This window comes from Haematobia irritans, chromosome 1 (assembly GCF_050003625.1).
Source record: "Haematobia irritans isolate KBUSLIRL chromosome 1, ASM5000362v1, whole genome shotgun sequence".
NCBI lineage: Eukaryota > Metazoa > Arthropoda > Insecta > Diptera > Muscidae > Haematobia > Haematobia irritans.
The window spans coordinates 16,896,573-16,914,210 of NC_134397.1; the positions used below are offsets into that span (position 1 = coordinate 16,896,573).

At 23.4% G+C, this 17,638-nt stretch overlaps 1 protein-coding gene across 5 annotated transcripts in view; it reads left to right on the forward strand.

The window, feature by feature from the left end:
- Positions 1-17,638, forward strand: part of kumpel (kin of rumpel) — an 82,386-nt gene that overhangs the window by 12,044 nt on the left and 52,704 nt on the right. For all 5 annotated transcript variants that reach the window (XM_075289467.1, XM_075289465.1, XM_075289466.1 and 2 more), the window contains exon 3: positions 15,976-16,135. In XM_075289467.1, the coding sequence (XP_075145582.1) occupies positions 15,976-16,135 (160 nt within the window). The remainder of the gene's footprint in view (positions 1-15,975; positions 16,136-17,638) is intronic.

Below are 17,638 nucleotides of genomic sequence, written 5' to 3' on the forward strand. Positions count from 1 at the left end.
GACTTGAAACTTGGCACAAGTAGTTGTTATCGATGTAGGTCGGATGGTATTGAAAATGGGCCATATCGGTCCACTTTTACGTATAGCCCCCATATAAAGGGACCCTCAGATTTGGCTTGTGGAGCCTCTAACAGAAGCAAATTTCATCCGATCCGGCTGAAATTTGGTACATGGTGTTGGTATATGGTCTCTAACAACCATGCAAAAATTGGTTCACATCGGTCCATAATTATATATAGCCCCCATATAAACCGATCCCCAGATTTGACTTGCGGAGCCTCAAAGAGAAGAAAATTTCATCCGATCCGGCTGAAATTTGGTACATGATGTTGGTATATGGTATCTAACAAGCATGCAAAAATTGGTCCATATCGGTCCTTAATTATATATAGCCCCCATATAAACCGATCCCCAGATTTGGCTTGTGGAGCCTCTAAGAGAAGCATATTTCATCCGATGCGGCTGAAATTTGGTACATGGTGTCGGTATATGGTCTCTAACAATCATGCAAAAATTGGTCCACATCGGTCCATAATTATATATAGCCCCCATATAAACCGATCCCCAGATTTGGCTTGCGGAGCCTCAAAGAGAAGCAAATTTCATCCGATCCGGCTGAAATTTGGTACGTGATGTTGGTATATGGTCTCTAACAACCATGCAAAAATTGGCCAACATCGGTCCATAATTATATATAGACCCCATATAAACCGATCTCCAGATTTGGCTTGCGAAGCCTCAAAGAGGAGCAAATTGCATCCGATCCGGCTGAAATTTGGTACATGGTATTGGTATATGGTCTCTAACAACCGTGCAAAAATTGGTCCACATCGGTCTATAATTATATTTGGCGCCCATATAAACCGATCCCCAGATTTGGGTTGCGGAGCCTCAAAGAGAAGCAAATTTCATCCGATCCGCCTGAAATTTGGTTTGCGAAGTCTCCAAGAGAAGCAAATTTCATCCAATCCGGTTGTAATTTGGAACATGGTGTTAGTATATGATCTTTAACAACCGTGCCAGAATTGGTTCATATCGGTCCATAATTATATATAGCCCCCATATAAAACATTCTCCAGATTAGACCTCCGGAGCCTCTTGGAGGAGCAAAATTCATCCGATCCGGTTCAAATTAGGCATGTGGTGCTAGTATATGGTTGCTAACAACCATTCCAAAATTGGTCCAATCACACAAAAATTGATCCATATCGGTTCATAATCATGGTTGACACTCGAGCCAAAAATAATCTACCAAGATTTTATTTCTATAGAAAATTTTGTCAAAAGTTTATTTCTATATAAAATTTTGTTAAAATTTTATTTCTTTAGAAATTTTTGTCAAAACTTTCTTTCTATAGAAAATTTTGTCAAAATTTTTATTTCTATAGAAAATTTTGTGAAAATTTTATTTCTATATAAAATTTTGTTAAAATTTTTTTCTGTAGAAAATTTTTTCAAAATTTTATGTCTACTTTGTCAAACTGAATTATATACGTATTGGATCGATCTTTATAGAAAATGGTAACTCTATAGAAAATGGTAACTCTATAGAACTTTTTTGTCAAAATTGTATTCCAATAGAAAATTTTGTCAAAATTTTATTTCTATAGAAATTTTTTCAAAATTTTATTTCTATAAAGATTTTGTCAAATTTTTATTTTTGTGGAAGAATTTATCAAAATTTTATTTCTATAGAATATTTGTGTTAAAATTTTATTTCTATAGAAAGTTTTGGTTAAAATTTTATTTCTATAGAAAATTGTGTCAAAATTTTATTTCTATAGAACATTTTGGGAAAATGTTATTTCTATAGACTATTTTGTCAAAATTTTGTTTCTATAGAAAATTGTGTCAAAATTTTATTTCTATAGAAAATTGTGTCAAAATTTTATTTTATAGAACATTTTGTCAAAATTTTAGTTCTATAGAAAATTTTGTCAAAATTTTATTTCTATAAAAAATTTTGTCAAAATTTTATTTCTAAAGAAAATTGTTGTTAAAATATTATTTCTATAGAAAACTTTTGTCAAAATAGAAAAGTTGGTCAAATTTTTAGTTCTATAGAAAATTTTGTCAAAATTTTATTTCTATAAACAATTTTGTCAAAATTTAATTTCTGTAGAAAATTTTGTCAAATTTTTATTTTTATAGAAGAATTTATCAAAATTTCATTTCTATAAAAATTTTTGTTAAAATTTTATTTCTATAGGAAATTTTGTCAAAATTTCATTTCTATAGAAAATTTTGTCAAAATTTTATTTCTATAGAAAATTTTGTCAAAATTTTATTTCTATAAAAAATTTTGTCAACATTTTATTTTTATAGACTATTCTGTTAAAATTTTATTTCTAAAAAAATTTTTGTTAAAATTTTATTTCTAAAAAAATTTTTGTTAAAATTTTATTTCTATAAAAAATGTTGTCAACATTTTATTTCAATAGAAAATTTTGTCAAAATTTTATTTCTATAAAAAATTTTGTCAAAATTTTATTTCTATAAAAAATTTTGTCAAAATTTTATTTCTATAAAAAATTTTGTCAAAATTTTATTTCTATAAAAAATTTTGTCAAAATTTTATTTCTATAAAAAATTTAGTTAAAATTTTATTTCTATAGAAAATATTGTCAAAATTTTATTTCTAAAGTATTTTGTCAAAATACTATCCAAATACTCGAATTTTCTTTTGGATGAACCTGTATGAAATTAAATAATCGTTTAGTCAAAGTCCACGAACTTGAACTCTTTACAAAAATTTGCATAATTTCACAAAATCATGGCATTGATTTTTCTTGACAAATTCCATAACCTTTTTCTTTTTGACCCTTTCTAATGGAAAGCATTTAGCATTTAAGGGAATGAAATGCCAAAGGAATAGCTCAAGAGCTTAAATTGTAAGAGCAATGCTATTCACGATCTGCTATAGGAAAGGAAAAACCAACTCCATGGATGCCATCGCATCATTATCATTTGCACACCTCTTCAAAATGCTTTTGAGAGTTGGTTATGCATATTAAAATGCGAAAAAATTTGGCGGTTATTTTTTCCTTTTAATTTGAAAACAAAAAGAGGATGATTTTAGGTTGTTTTTTGTTTTGGCAAACAAACAGAAAAAAATTTTAATGGAAAAGGAATAGATTTTCATTCATTGCATGCAACGTGCTTGGAATTCTAATTGTTGTAGCCTTTAGGATGTCCATTGCTATTGTGGATTATGAGGACACAGTACACTTGGCTCCAAGCTTACTTGGAAGAGAGTTCCTTAGAGTAAAATGAAGGTTAGGAAACCTAAGAAAGTGGTGGCTCTGAAAAAAGGACAACACTCTGGGATTATTTTTGTTTTTGCTTCAAATCAAGGACCATTTGCATAAAAATTTTTATTTTTTTGGGATGTAAGGTACGTTGACATTTTTTCTAAGATGTTTTGCAGTATTTTTCTTTTGTCCTCTACCAACAAAAGGCCACCTGATGTACTTTCTTTAGTTGTGTGTGTGTGTGTGTTTGAAGAAGGAATTTCCCCAAATTATTTTAAATGCTGTTTTAGGAACGTGACGAAATTAAGTGAATGTCCCATGTTCATTAAAATGGTGTTGAATGTGTTTTTTTCGATTCCATTGGAAAAATGTTGCTACAAAAATTCTAGGAAATTGAGATAGCCAAAAACTAATCATCATAATAGGCTAGCGAAAGGTTGGCAAATGCAAATTACTTTCCAATGTCAATGATGGCCTGTTAATAAGCTTCTTTGCATACTAAATAGGAATCTTGTTTGAAAATATTTTTATGGGTCAAAAATTAAACGTGCTGAAATTAGTAAAGTGATTTGATAAGGGAACCATTTTTTATAGTTTTTTTCCCCAATTTCCAAGAAAGGTCGAGAGTGACCATGTGGCATTTAATTCTGGTATACAAAAGAAGGCAAGAAATCCCGAATATATTTGTTTTAACTTAATGTTTGTTTCTCTGATTCAAATACAGAAAGTCTGTTCGTCCGTCCCTTCGTTGAATTAAGGAAGGTGAAATTTGTTCAGGTGGTCAATATGATTCCCTGAGTCAAATGCAGAATGCCATTCCGTTCGTTCATTCGATGATATAAGGAAGGTGAAATTTGATCACATGGTGAATGTAGGGGTATTTTACAATTCCCTGAGTTCGTCAGTGCGGCCCCCTGCTTGTTCATTTAAGTAATATAGCATTCCATCATGTGGTACTTAGTTCGAAGTGGTCAAACGGATTAGATCAAGACGGCTCTTAGCTAGGCAGGAGACTAGGAAGAAAAATACATCACCACTTTTCCAAAATATACTCACCAAAGTACAGTCGTATGCTTAACATGAATTTTAGAATTTCCTTGTCCTTCTACCAAAACCTTATGGAACATTGAGCTATTGATTTGTAATTCGACCACTGATGTCTCAATGTGCAATTCAACCATTGAGATTTCGGTCTGCAAAAGACATCGTTTGGCATACCAAACCCAGAAACAAATCAAGAACTTAGATTTCGGGTTTCAGTTGAATCACTGATTTTGTTTTGCAATTCAATGGGTATGCAGGTCAATCACTGACTCACACTCGCTATCGTCTCGTATTGTCTCATAGGCTGCCAGGAGACCAGCCACTGAGACTTTGACCTGCAATTAAACCACTGAAACTTTGATTTGCATAGAAACTACTGAGAACTCGGCTTGCAGAAGTCAAATTTGCTATAGAAATAAAATTTTGACAAAATTTGTTATAGAAATAAAATTGTGACAAAAGTTTCTATAGAAATAAAATTGTGACAAAATTTTCTATAGAAATAAAATTTTAACAAAATTTCCTATAGAAATAAAATTATGACAAAATTTCCTATAGAAATAAAATTTTGATAAAATTTTCTATAGAAATAAAATTTTGACAAAATTTTCTATAGAAATAAAATTTTGACAAAATTTTCTAAAGAAATACAATTTTGACAAAATTTTCTATAGAAATACAATTTTGACGAAATTTGCTATAGAAATACAATTTTGACAAAATTTGGTATAGAAATACAATTTTGACAAAATTTGGTATAGAAATACAATTTTGACAAAATTTTCTATAGAAATACAATTTTGACAAAATTTTCTAAAGAAATACAATTTTGACAAAATTTGGTATAGAAATACAATTTTGACAAAATTTGCTATAGAAATAAAATTTTGAAAAAATTTGCTATAGAAATGAAATTGTGACAAAATTTTATATAGGAATAAAATTTTAACAAAATCTTCTATTGAAATAAAATGTTGACAAAATTTCCTATAGAAATAAAATTATGACAAAATTATAAAATTTTCTATAAAAACAAAAACTTGACAAACAATAAACTTTTGACAAAAATTTCAATAGAAATAAAATTTTGACAAAAATGTCTATAGAAATAAAATTTGGGAAAAAATTTCAATAGAAATAAATTTTTAACAAAATTTTCTACAAAAATAAAATTTTTACAAAATTTTTTATAGAAATCAAATTTTTCAAAAATTTTCTATAGAAACAAGTTTTGACAAAATTTTCTATAGAAATAAGATTTTAACAAAATTTTCTACTGAAATAAAATTTTGACAAAATTTGCTATAGAAATAAAATTTTGACAAAATTTCCTATAGAAATAAAATTGTGACAAAATTTCCTATAGAAATAAAATTTTGACAAAATTTTCTATAGAAAAAGAAATTTTGACAAAATTTTCTATAAAAACAAAAAATTTACAAACAAATAAACTTTTGACAAAAATTTCTATAGAAATAAAATTTTGACAAAATTTTCTATAGAAATAAAATATTGACAAAATTTTCTAAAGAAATAAAATTTTGGCAAAATTTTCTATAGAAATAAAATTTTAACAAAATTTGCTATAGAAATAAAATTTTGACAAAATTTTCTATAGAAATAAAATTTTAAGGAAATTTTCTATAAAAACAAAAATTTGACAAGCTTATCTATAGGAATAAAACTTTGACAAAATCTACTATAGAAATAAAATTATGTCAAAATTTCCTATAGAAATAAAATTATGTCAAAATTTCCTATAGAAATAAAATTTTGATAAAATTTTCTATAGAAATAAAATTTTGACAAAATTTTCTGTAGAAATAAAATTTTGACAAAATTTTCAAAGAAATAAAATTTTAACAAAATCTTCTATTGAAATAAAATTTTGACGAAATTTCCTATAAAAATAAAATTTTGACAAAATTTTCTATGGAAATAAAATTTTGACTAAATTTTCTATAAAAATAAAATTTTGACAAAGTTTTCTATAGAAATACAATTTTGACAAAATTTGCTATAGAAATAAAATTTTGACAAAATTTGCTATAGAAATAAAATTGTGACAAAATTTTCTATAAAATAAAATTGTGACAAAATTTTACTATAGAAAAAAATTTTGACAAAATTTTCTATAGAAATAAAATTTTGACAAAATTTTCTATAGAAATACAATTTTGATAAAATTTTCTATAGAAATACAATTTTGATAAAATTTTCTATAGAAATACAATTTTGACAAAATTTGCTATAAAAATAAAATTTTGACAAAATTTTCTATTGAAATAAAATTTTGACAAAATTTTCTATAAAAATAAAATTTTAACAAACTTTTCTATTGAAATAAAATTTAGACGAAATTTCCTATAGAAATAAAATGTTGACAAAATTTTCTATAGAAATAAAATTTTAACAAAATTTTCGATAGAAATAAAATTTTGACAAAAGTTTTTCTATAGAAAAAAAAATTGACAAAATTTTCTATAGAAATACAATTTTGACAAAATTTTCTATAGAAAAACAAATGTTGACGAAATTTTCTAGAAAAAAGTGACAAAATTCTCTATAGAAATAAAATTTTGACAAAATTTTCTATGGAAATAAAATTTTGAGAAAATTTTCTATAGCAATAAAATTTTGACAAAATTTTCTACAGAAATAAAATTTTGACAAAATTTTCTATAGAAATAAAATTTTGACAAAATTTTCTATAGAAATAAAATTTTGACAAAATTTTCTATAGAAATAAAATTTTGACAAAATTTCCTATAGAATTAAAATTATGACAAAATTTTCTATGGAAATAAATTTTGACTAAATTTTTTATAGAAATAAAATTGTGACAAAACTTTCGATAGAAATAAAATTTTGACAAAAGTTTTTCTATAGAAAAAAAATTGACAAAATTTTCTATAGAAATACAATTTTGACAAAATTTTCTATAGAAAAACAAATGTTGACGAAATTTTCTAGAAAAAAAGTGACAAAATTCTCTATAGAAATAAAATTTTGACAAAATTTTCTATGGAAATAAAATTTTGAGAAAATTTTCTATAGCAATAAAATTTTGACAAAATTTTCTACAGAAATAAAATTTTGACAAAATTTTCTATAGAAATAAAATTTTGACAAAATTTTCTATAGAAATAAAATTTTGACAAAATTTCCTATAGAATTAAAATTATGACAAAATTTTCTATGGAAATAAATTTTGACTAAATTTTTTATAGAAATAAAATTGTGACAAAATTTTCGATAGAAATAAAATTTTGACAAAATTTTCGATAGAAAAAATAATGTTGACCAAATTTTCTATAGAAATAACATTTTTACAAAATTTTCTATAGAAATAAAATTTTTACAAAATTTTCTATAAAAATAAAATTTTAACAAAATTTTCTATTGAAATAAAATTTAGAAGAAATTTCCTATAGAAATAAAATGTTGACAAAATTTTCTATAGAAATAAAATTTTAACAAAATTTTCTATAGAAATAAAATTTTGACACAATTTTTTATAGAAATCAAATTTTTCAATAACTTTCTATAGAAACAAGTTTTGACAAGAAATACAATTTTGACAAAATTTTCTATAGATGTAAAATTTTGACAAATATTTCTATAGAAAAAAAGTGACAAAATTCTCTATAGAAATGAAATTTTGACAAAATTTTCTATGGAAATAAAATTTTGAGAAAACTTTCTATAGAAATAAAATTTTGACAAAATTTTCTATAGAAATAAAATTTTGACAAAATTTTCTATAGAATTAAAATTTTGACAAAATTTTCTACTGAAATAAAATTTTGACAAAATTTTCTATATAACTAAAATTTTCACCAAATTTTCTATAGAAATAACATTTTGACAAAATTTTTTATAGAAATCAAATTTTTCAAAAATTTTCTACAGAAACAAGTTTTGACAAAATTTTCTAAAGAAATACAATTTTGACAAAATTTTCTATAGAAATACAATTTTGACAAAATTTTCTTAGAAATAAGATTTTGACAAAATTTTCTATAGAAATAAAATTTTGACAAAATTTTCTATAAAAACAAATATTTGACAAACTTATCTATAAGAATAAAATTTTTGACAAATGTTTTATAGAAATAAAATTTTCACAAAATTTTGTGAGTGTTTCCAGGCTTTTCTAAGTGGTTTCACTGCAATGTGGAACGCCATTCAGACTCAGCTATAAAAATGAGGTCCCTTGTCATTGAGCTTAACGTAGAATTGGGCAGCACTCAGTGATAAGAGAGAAGTTCACCACTGTGGTATCACAATGGACTGAATAGTCTAAGTGAACCTGAGATATCGGGCTGCCTGAGATATCGGGCTGCCACTATACCTAACCCAACCTTCTATAGAAATAAAGTTTTGACAAAATTTTGTATAGAAAAAAAATTTTGACAAAAAATAAAAAAAAAATATTTTTGACAAAATGTCTTATAAATTTTTTTTTCACAAAATTTCTTAAAAAAAAATTGACAAACTTTTCTATAAAAATAAAAAAAATAAAATTTTGATAAACTTTTCTATAGAAATAAAAGTTTCATAAAATTTTCTATAAAAATAAAACTTTGACAAAGTTTTCGATAGCGATAAAATTTGGCGAAATAAAATTTGTTTGTTAGTTTACAACATATGTCTCAATTATTCCGATAATTATCACGCAAAGGACAATAATTGTATTGCCATTGTGATAATTCCGAGTGCTACCTATAGTAACCTTGGAGACGATTGGGTTTAACTCATCTCACGAGAATCTTGCTTCAAGTTTCTTCTGACCTCATTTCACTATGATGAAAACAAATACAAAGGTGATATTGAAATTCATTGGAAACTACCATTCATTTTGCTACAAGCAATGGAAATTATTTGTTAATAAATAATTATTCCTCGAAATCTTTTTTCATCAAAAGTATTTTATATTGAAATACAGAGAAAGAGGGAGGGCGAAATATTCAATTGCATATTTATAACACGCCAAAACAATTTCACCAAAGTTCTAAGAAATCCAATAACAAATTCAAATATTTTCACCGTATATTTTTTTTCTAATTAAATTGGGGCATCCATGGGGGAGTGGAGTATTAAAAATCATTCATTTTACGCACTAAGTCAATATCGATTTCATTGAGAGGTCAAGAAAATCAACTGTAATGGTAAGGAAAGAAGCCTATGTTAGTTAAGTAAATAGAAAGGCGATAAAAATCTTTGAATCTCGAAAAAGTTGTGATATTTATTTTTTGTTTTGTGGAAATTTATTTAAGCAAAGTTTTAAGAGTTTTTGCTAGAAATCTTCTAGAAAAACTGATTTGATTTAAATTCTTTGAAATGAATTTAAATTCAACAAGAGATCCACCAAAGCAAAGCAAATAAAGTTTCCTTCGGTGAATATTGGTGAATGTATGCCGGGGTGCCTTCTATTCTTGATGATGATATCTTGATGTTGACAATATTTTTGTATGATTAACTTTGGCCTGTTGGGGTAAACCATACAATTTATTAACATTGTCTGCATGTCTGTCCAATGGACTTTTGTGAGACTAAGCCTATTTATTTAGGAAAGTGTGAACACAAGTTGAAAATTGAGCAATTTCCATAATACTAGACCAGAGTGGAGCAGACCATATCAGACCAGACTAATCAAGATGTCAGTAAGACGACCAACAATCAAGGCAGGTTTATTTATTGTTACACTTGGCTGGAGGCCAAGGATAGCGTACAATTGCCTTTAGAACAAAAATTATAGAAATACTCATGCCACAATCTTGTTAAGAACTCATGGAAAACAAAAATACCGAGGAAGACATGGTAATTTGTAAATTTTACAAACTCATTTATAATAAAGATATAGTGAAAATATCGTTCCACAAAAAAATAGCTCAATAAATTTTCTCTTTGGGGATTTATGATAATTAAATTAACTAAATTTCCATAGGTTAGGTTTGGTATAATGGCTGCCCGTTCTTACAAGTTCACTAAGAAAAAGATTGGAATAAAAAATTGCACAAATATCAAAATTTTATTTCTATAAAAAATGTTGTCAACATTTTATTTCCATAGAAAATTTTGTTAAAATTTTATTTCTATAGAAACTTTTGTAAAGATTTTATTTCTACAGAAAATTTTGTAAAAATTTTATTTTTATGGAAAATTTTTGTCTAAATTTTATTTCGTTCGTTTTGTTATTGTTGTTGTTTTTTCTTTAATCGTTGTTGTTTTTTATTTCAGCTTAAAACCATACATTGGCTAAACTACTAGTGTAGCTTAACCAACAGAGGAAAAGAATATTTGTCAAATTTATTTGGGCAAAGCCCTATAGACTGCAAATGGTTGGATGGACGCACGTTTCGGAATTACCACATTCCTCATCAGCATCCGAAACGTGCGTCCATCCAACCATCTTGCAGTCTATAGGACTTTGCCCAAATAAATTTGACAAATATTCTTTTCCTCTGTTGGTTAAGCTACACTAGTAGTTTAGCCAATGCATGGTTTTAAGCTGAAATAAAAAACAACAATGATTAAAGAAAAAACAACAACAATAACAAAACAAAACGAATGAAAAAAAGAGGAAGCACGCTCAAAATAAACCCAGCCAACTGCACTCAAATCGATGATTTGACGGTGGCAAAGGAAAAGAGATATGTTTGTACGAATTTATTTCGGCATAATCCGGCTATCATGTAAAACCTTTTTTCGGAAGGTTCAGGTGTGGTTTACTTTTGGGTTTAGTGAACTGCCTGAAATTATTCTGATAATTGGTTGATAGTTTTGCTGCAAGTAGAGAATGCTGATGAGGGATGTGGTAATTCCGAAACGTGCGTCCATCCAACAATCTTGCAGTCTATAGAGCTTTGCCCAAATAAATTTGACAAACATTCTTTTCCTCTGTTGGTTAAGCTACAATTGTAGTTTAGTCAATGCATGATTTTAAGCTGAAATAAAAAAACAACAGCAAATTTCATATCTATAGAAAATTTTGTCAAATTTATATTTCTATAGAATATTTTCTCAAAATTTTATTCCTATAAAAATTTTGTAAAATTTTTATTTCTATAGAATATTTTCTCAAAATTTTATTTCTATAGAAAATTTTGTCAATATTTTATTTCGATAGAAAATTTTGCCAAAATATTACTTCTATAGAATATTTTGTCAAAATTTTATTTCTACAGAAAATTTTCTCAAAATTTTGTTTCTATAGAAAATTTTGTCAAAATTTTATTTCTATAGAAAATTTTGTCAAAATTTTATTTCTATAGAAAATTTTGTCAAAATTTTATTTCTATAGAAAATATTGTCAAAATTTTATTTTATAGAAAATTTTGTCTAAATTTTATTTCTAAAGCAAATGTTGTCAAAATTTTATTTCTATAGAAAATTTTGTCAAAATTTTATTTCTATAGAAAATTATATCAAAATTTTATTTCTATAGGAAAATTTTGTCAAAATGTTATTTCTATAGAAAATTTTCTCAAAATTTTATTTCTATAGAAAATGTTGTAAAAATTTTATTTCTATAGAAAATTTTGTCAACATTTTATTTCTATAGAAAATTTGGTCAAAATTTTATTTCTATAGAAAATTTTATCATAATTTTATTTATATAGAAAATTTTGTCAAAATTTTATTTCTATAGAAAATTATGTCAAAATTTTATTTCTGTAGTAAAATTTTGTCAAAATTTTATTTCTATAGAAAATTATGTCAAAATTTTATTTCTATAGTAAAATTTTGTCAAAATTTTATTTCTATAGAAAATTTTGTCATAATTTTATTTATATACAAAATTTTGTCATAATTTTAGTCCTATAGAACATGTTCTCAAAATTTGTTTCTATAAAAATTTTGTCAAAAATTTATTTCTATAGAAAATTTTGTCAAAATTTTATTTCTATAGAAAATTTTGTTAAAATGTTATTTCTATAGAAAATTTTGTCCAGATTTTATTTCTATAGAAAATTTTGTCATAATTTTATTTCTATTGAAAATTTTGTCATAATTTTATTTCTAAAGAAAATTTTGTCAAAATTTTATTTCTGTAGAAAATTTTGCCAAAATTTTATTTCTATAAAAATTTTGTCAAAAATTTATTTCTATAGAAAATTTTGTAAAAAATTTATTTCTATAGAAAATTTTGTTAAAATTTTATTTCTATAGAAAATTTTGTCAACATTTTATTTCTATAGACAATTTTGTCAAAATTTTATTTCTATAGACAATTTTCTCAAAACTTTATGTCTATAGTAAAATTTTGTCGCAATTAAATTTCAATAAAAAATTTTGTCATAATTTCATTTCTATAGAAAATTTTGTCATAATTTCATTTCTATAGAAAATTTTGTAAAAATTTTATTTCAATAGAAAATTTTGTAAAAATTTTATTTATATAGAAAATTTTGTCAAAATTTAATTTTTATAGAAAATTTTGTCATAATTTTATTTATATAGAATATTTTCTCAAAATTTTATTTCTATAAAAATTTTGGCAAAATTTTATTTTTATAGTAAAACTTTGTCAAAGTGCTATTTCTATTGAAAATTTTGTCATAATTTTATTTCTATAGAAAATTTTGTCAAAATTTTATTTCTATAGAAAATTTTGCTAAAACGTTATTTCTATAGAAAATTTTGTCAAAATTTTATGTCTATAGTAAAATTTTGTCAAAATTTTATTTCTATAGAAAATTTTGTGGCAATTAAATTTCAATAAAAAATTTTGTCATAATTTCATTTCTATAGAAAATTTTGTCATAATTTCATTTCTATAGAAAATTTTGTAAAAATGTTATTTCAATAGAAAATTTTGTAAAATTTTTATTTCTATAGAATATTTTCCAAACATTTTATTTCTCTAGAAAATTTTGTCATAATTTTATTTATATAGAAAATTTTGTAAAAATGTTATTTCTATAGAAAATTTTGTTAAAATTTTATTTCTATAGCAAATGTTGTCAAAAGTTTATTCCTATAGAAAATTTTGTCATAATTTCATTTCTATAGAAAATTTTGTAAAAATGTTATTTCTATAGAAAATTTTGTGGCAATTAAATTTCAATAAAAAATTTTGTCATAATTTCATTTCTATACAAAATTTTGTCATAATTTCATTTCTATAGAAAATTTTGTAAAAATGTTATTTCTATAGAAAATTTTGTTAAAATTTTATTTCTATAGCAAATGTTGTCAAAAGTTTATTTCTATAGAAAATGTTGTAAAAATTTTAATTCTATAGAAAATTTTTTCAAAATTTTATGTCTATAGTAAAATTTTGTCAAAATTTTATTTCTATAGAAAATTTTGTCAAAATTTTATTTCTATAGAAAATTTTGTCAAAATTTTATTTCTATAGAAAATTTTGTCAAAATTTTATGTCTATAGTAAAATTTTGTCAAAATTTTATTTCTATAGAAAATTTTGTCATAATTTCATTTCTATAGAAAATTTTGTTAAAATTTTATATCTATAGCAAATGTTGTCAAAAGTTTATTTCTATAGAAAATTTTGTCATAATTTCATTTCTATAGAAAATTTTGTAAAAATGTTATTTCTATAGAAAATTTTGTGGCAATTAAATTTCAATAAAAAATTTTGTCATAATTTCATTTCTATAGAAAATTTTGTCATAATTTCATTTCTATAGAAAATTTTGTAAAAATGTTATTTCTATAGCAAATGTTGTCAAAAGTTTATTTCTATAGAAAATGTTGTAAAAATTTTAATTCTATAGAAAATTTTGTCAAAATTTTATGTCTATAGTAAAATTTTGTCAAAATTTTATTTCTATAGAAAGTTTTGTCAAAATTTTATTTCTATAGAAAATTTTGTCATAATTTCATTTCTATAGAAAATTTTGTCAAAATTTTATTTCTATAGAAAATTTTGTCACAATTAAATTTCAATAAAAAATTTTGTCATAATTTCATTTCTATAGAAAATTTTGTCTAAATTTTATTTCTATAGCAAATGTTGTCAAAAGTTTTTTTCTATAGAAAATGTTGTAAATATTTTATTTCTATAGAAAATTTTGTCAAATTTTTTTTTCTATAGAAAATTTTGTCAAAATTTTATTTCTATAGAAAATTTTGTCAAAATTTTATGTCTATAGTAAAATTTTGTCAAAATTTTATTTCTATAGAAAATTTTGTCAAAATTTCATTTCTATAGAAAATTTTGTCAAAATTTTATTTCTATAGAAAATTTTGTCAAAATTTTATTTTTATAGAAAATTTTGTCAAAATTTAATTTTTATAGAAAATGTTGTCATAATTTTATTTATAAAGAAAATGTTGTCAAAATTTTATTTCTATAGAATATTTTCTCAAAATTTTATTTCTATAGCAAATGTTGTCAAAAGTTTATTTCTATAGAAAATGTTGTAAAAATTTTATTTTGACAGAAAATTTTGTCAACATTTTATTTCTACAGAAAATTTTGTCAAAATAAATTTCAATAAAAAATGTTGTCATAATTTCATTTCTATAGAATATTTTCTCAAAATTTTATTTCTATAAAAATTTTGTCATAATTTTATTTTTATAGTAAAACTTTGTCAAAATGTTATTTCTATAGAAAATTTTGTCATAATTTCATTCCTATAGAAAATGTTCTCAAAATTTGTTTCTATAAAAATTTTGTCAAATTTTTATTTCTATAAAAATTTTTCTCAAAATTTTATTTCTATAGAAAATTTTGTCAAAATTTTATTTTTATAGTAAAACTTTGTCAAAATGCTATTTCTATTGCAAATTTTGTAATAATTTTATTTCTGTAGAATATTTTCTCAACATTTTATTTCTATAAAAATTTTGTCAAAAATTTATTTCTATAGAAAAATTTGTCAAAATTTTATTTCTATAGAAAATGTTGTCAAAATTTTTTTCTATAGAAAATTTTGTCAAAATTTTATTTCTATATAAAATTTTGTCAAAAATTTATTTCTATAGAAAATTTTGTCAAAATTTTATTTCTATAGAAAATTTTGTTAAAATGTTATTTCTATAGAAAATTTTGTCAAAATTTTATTTCTATAGAAAATTTTGTCATAATTTTATTTTTACAGAAAATTTTGCCAAAATATTACTTCTTTAGAATATTTTGTCAACATTTTATTTCTTTAGAAAATTTTGTCAAAAAATTTTTTTTTCTATAGATAATTTTGTCAAAATTTTATTTCTGTAGAAAAATTTTTAAAAATTTTATTCCTATAGAGAATTGTGTCAAAATTTAATTTATAACATATAGAAAATTTTGTCAAAAATTTGTTTCTATAGAAAATTATTTCCATTAAAGTCTGTGAAGCACCTCTTAGTTGGAGTTGCAACGAAATTCCACCAATCGACCACACAGTAGAAAATCCACTTTTTTGGTAAAATTCTACCAATTGTGGCAACGGTGATTTCAACCCGATCCGATTTTTGGTAAAAATTTTAATTAAATAGGGGATTTTTGTAGAGAAAAGCATTCCAATTTGGGACAAAACCAAGACAAATATTTGAAAATTTTTGTGAGTGAAGTTAAACATGTTTTCACATTTTTAAAAAAACATAATATAAATTTTAATGAATTAAGGAAATGATATCCTATTTTATTTTTCTTTAATGTAATTTATATTATTTTTTATATTTTATATACTTACATTTTTCCCCATTTTTTTATTTTTCAGTTTTGTCTCGGGAATCTCATTGCTTGGCACTTCTACAGAAATTTATGTCTATGGCACACAATATGCCTTTATTTTGGTGACATTGGCTTTATCTGGTGTGATTTCTTGGTATGTCTTTTTGCCAGTTTTCTGTAATCTTCAGTTGACATCAACCTATGAGGTAAGTCATCAATAAATTTTATTACATATAAAAATATAGAATATGCATTGGCTGTTGTATTTATGTAATTGGCTTTTGTGTTCAACCATTTTAACATTTGTATATAAGCACACATAAAGACACAAATATAATGCATGTTCACTTATATACTAACACTACATGTTTTTATAAATAAACCTTATTTAATTTAATTTTATATTTAAATTGGAAAATTTACATAAGTTTTATTAGATGAAATGATTGTCTGCGGTCTTTTTTTTTTTTGATTATTTTTAAATAAAATTATTTAGCTTCAAAAGAAAACTTCGTTCTTCATAAAAGAAAATTCTTCTTTCAGTGTATATATTATTAAAAAATACTCAACATTAACCTATTTTAATAAATTTAAATAACTGAAGTCATTTAAAAATATAATCAATACCATTGACATCCCCATTGAGTTTATTCCACAAGCTTTGATTTCATTCATTATCAGTGTAAAAAAAGAGAAGGTTGAATTTGAACCCGTCTTCGATGGCATGCGTTTTAAACATCCATAATTACTGGTCTTTATTATCATCCATAGACATGTTCTTATCATCGTTTACAAAAAATTAAAAGAGCAATGTTTTCTGCGGAAAATTCCTGTTTATGTTTTTAAAATAAAATAAACAAAAAAAATGATATTGTATAATACGGAATAGAATTTATATACTCGTATGCGCATATCCTTTCAAAAAATAGTTTTTATTAAAAAATACTACTAAAATTGATTAAACTAAATTTTTAATTGAAACAGTTTTAATTAAAACAAAAATCAAAAATGAATTGTATTATATAATTTTTAATTGGATAATTTTTTTAATAGACTTTAATTTTGTGATTAATAATTTTTTTTTATATACAGTTTGTCAAGAAAGTGTTTTGACAATGGGATAAAAATTATGTTTTGTTCCAAAATTAAATATAATGAAATTTTAAAAAAATATTTTATTATGTATTTTGCAAAGTCTACATACGTACACAGAATTAAAAATTTAATAAAATATTTAATATTTCAATTATTTCTAGAATTTGAAATATTTGGCAATGTCAAAAGACTTTCTTGACATACTGTATAAGATAGGGGAATTTCAAATGTATCGGCTAAAATGAGCGTATTCCAATACTCAAGAAACCGATATGAACCATTTTTCTGCCGTTTTTAGATCCATATCGATCGTATGAAAAAAATAATTCTACATAACATGCAAGAGGTCAATCCTACACGGAAAACATTTTCACGAAAATTTTTCCAATTAAAGTCTTAATTGAGTTAAAAAAAGTATTCAATTAAAAATTTAATTGATTCAACTAATTTTTTAATTGAAACAAAAATCAATCACAAAAATTAATAGAATCAATTAATTTTTTACTTGACTTTCAATAATTTTTTTATTTGATACTATCTTTTCTGTGATTGAAGACATTTCAATTAAAAAATTAATTGGATCAATTAATTTCGTTATTGAATCAGCAAAAATT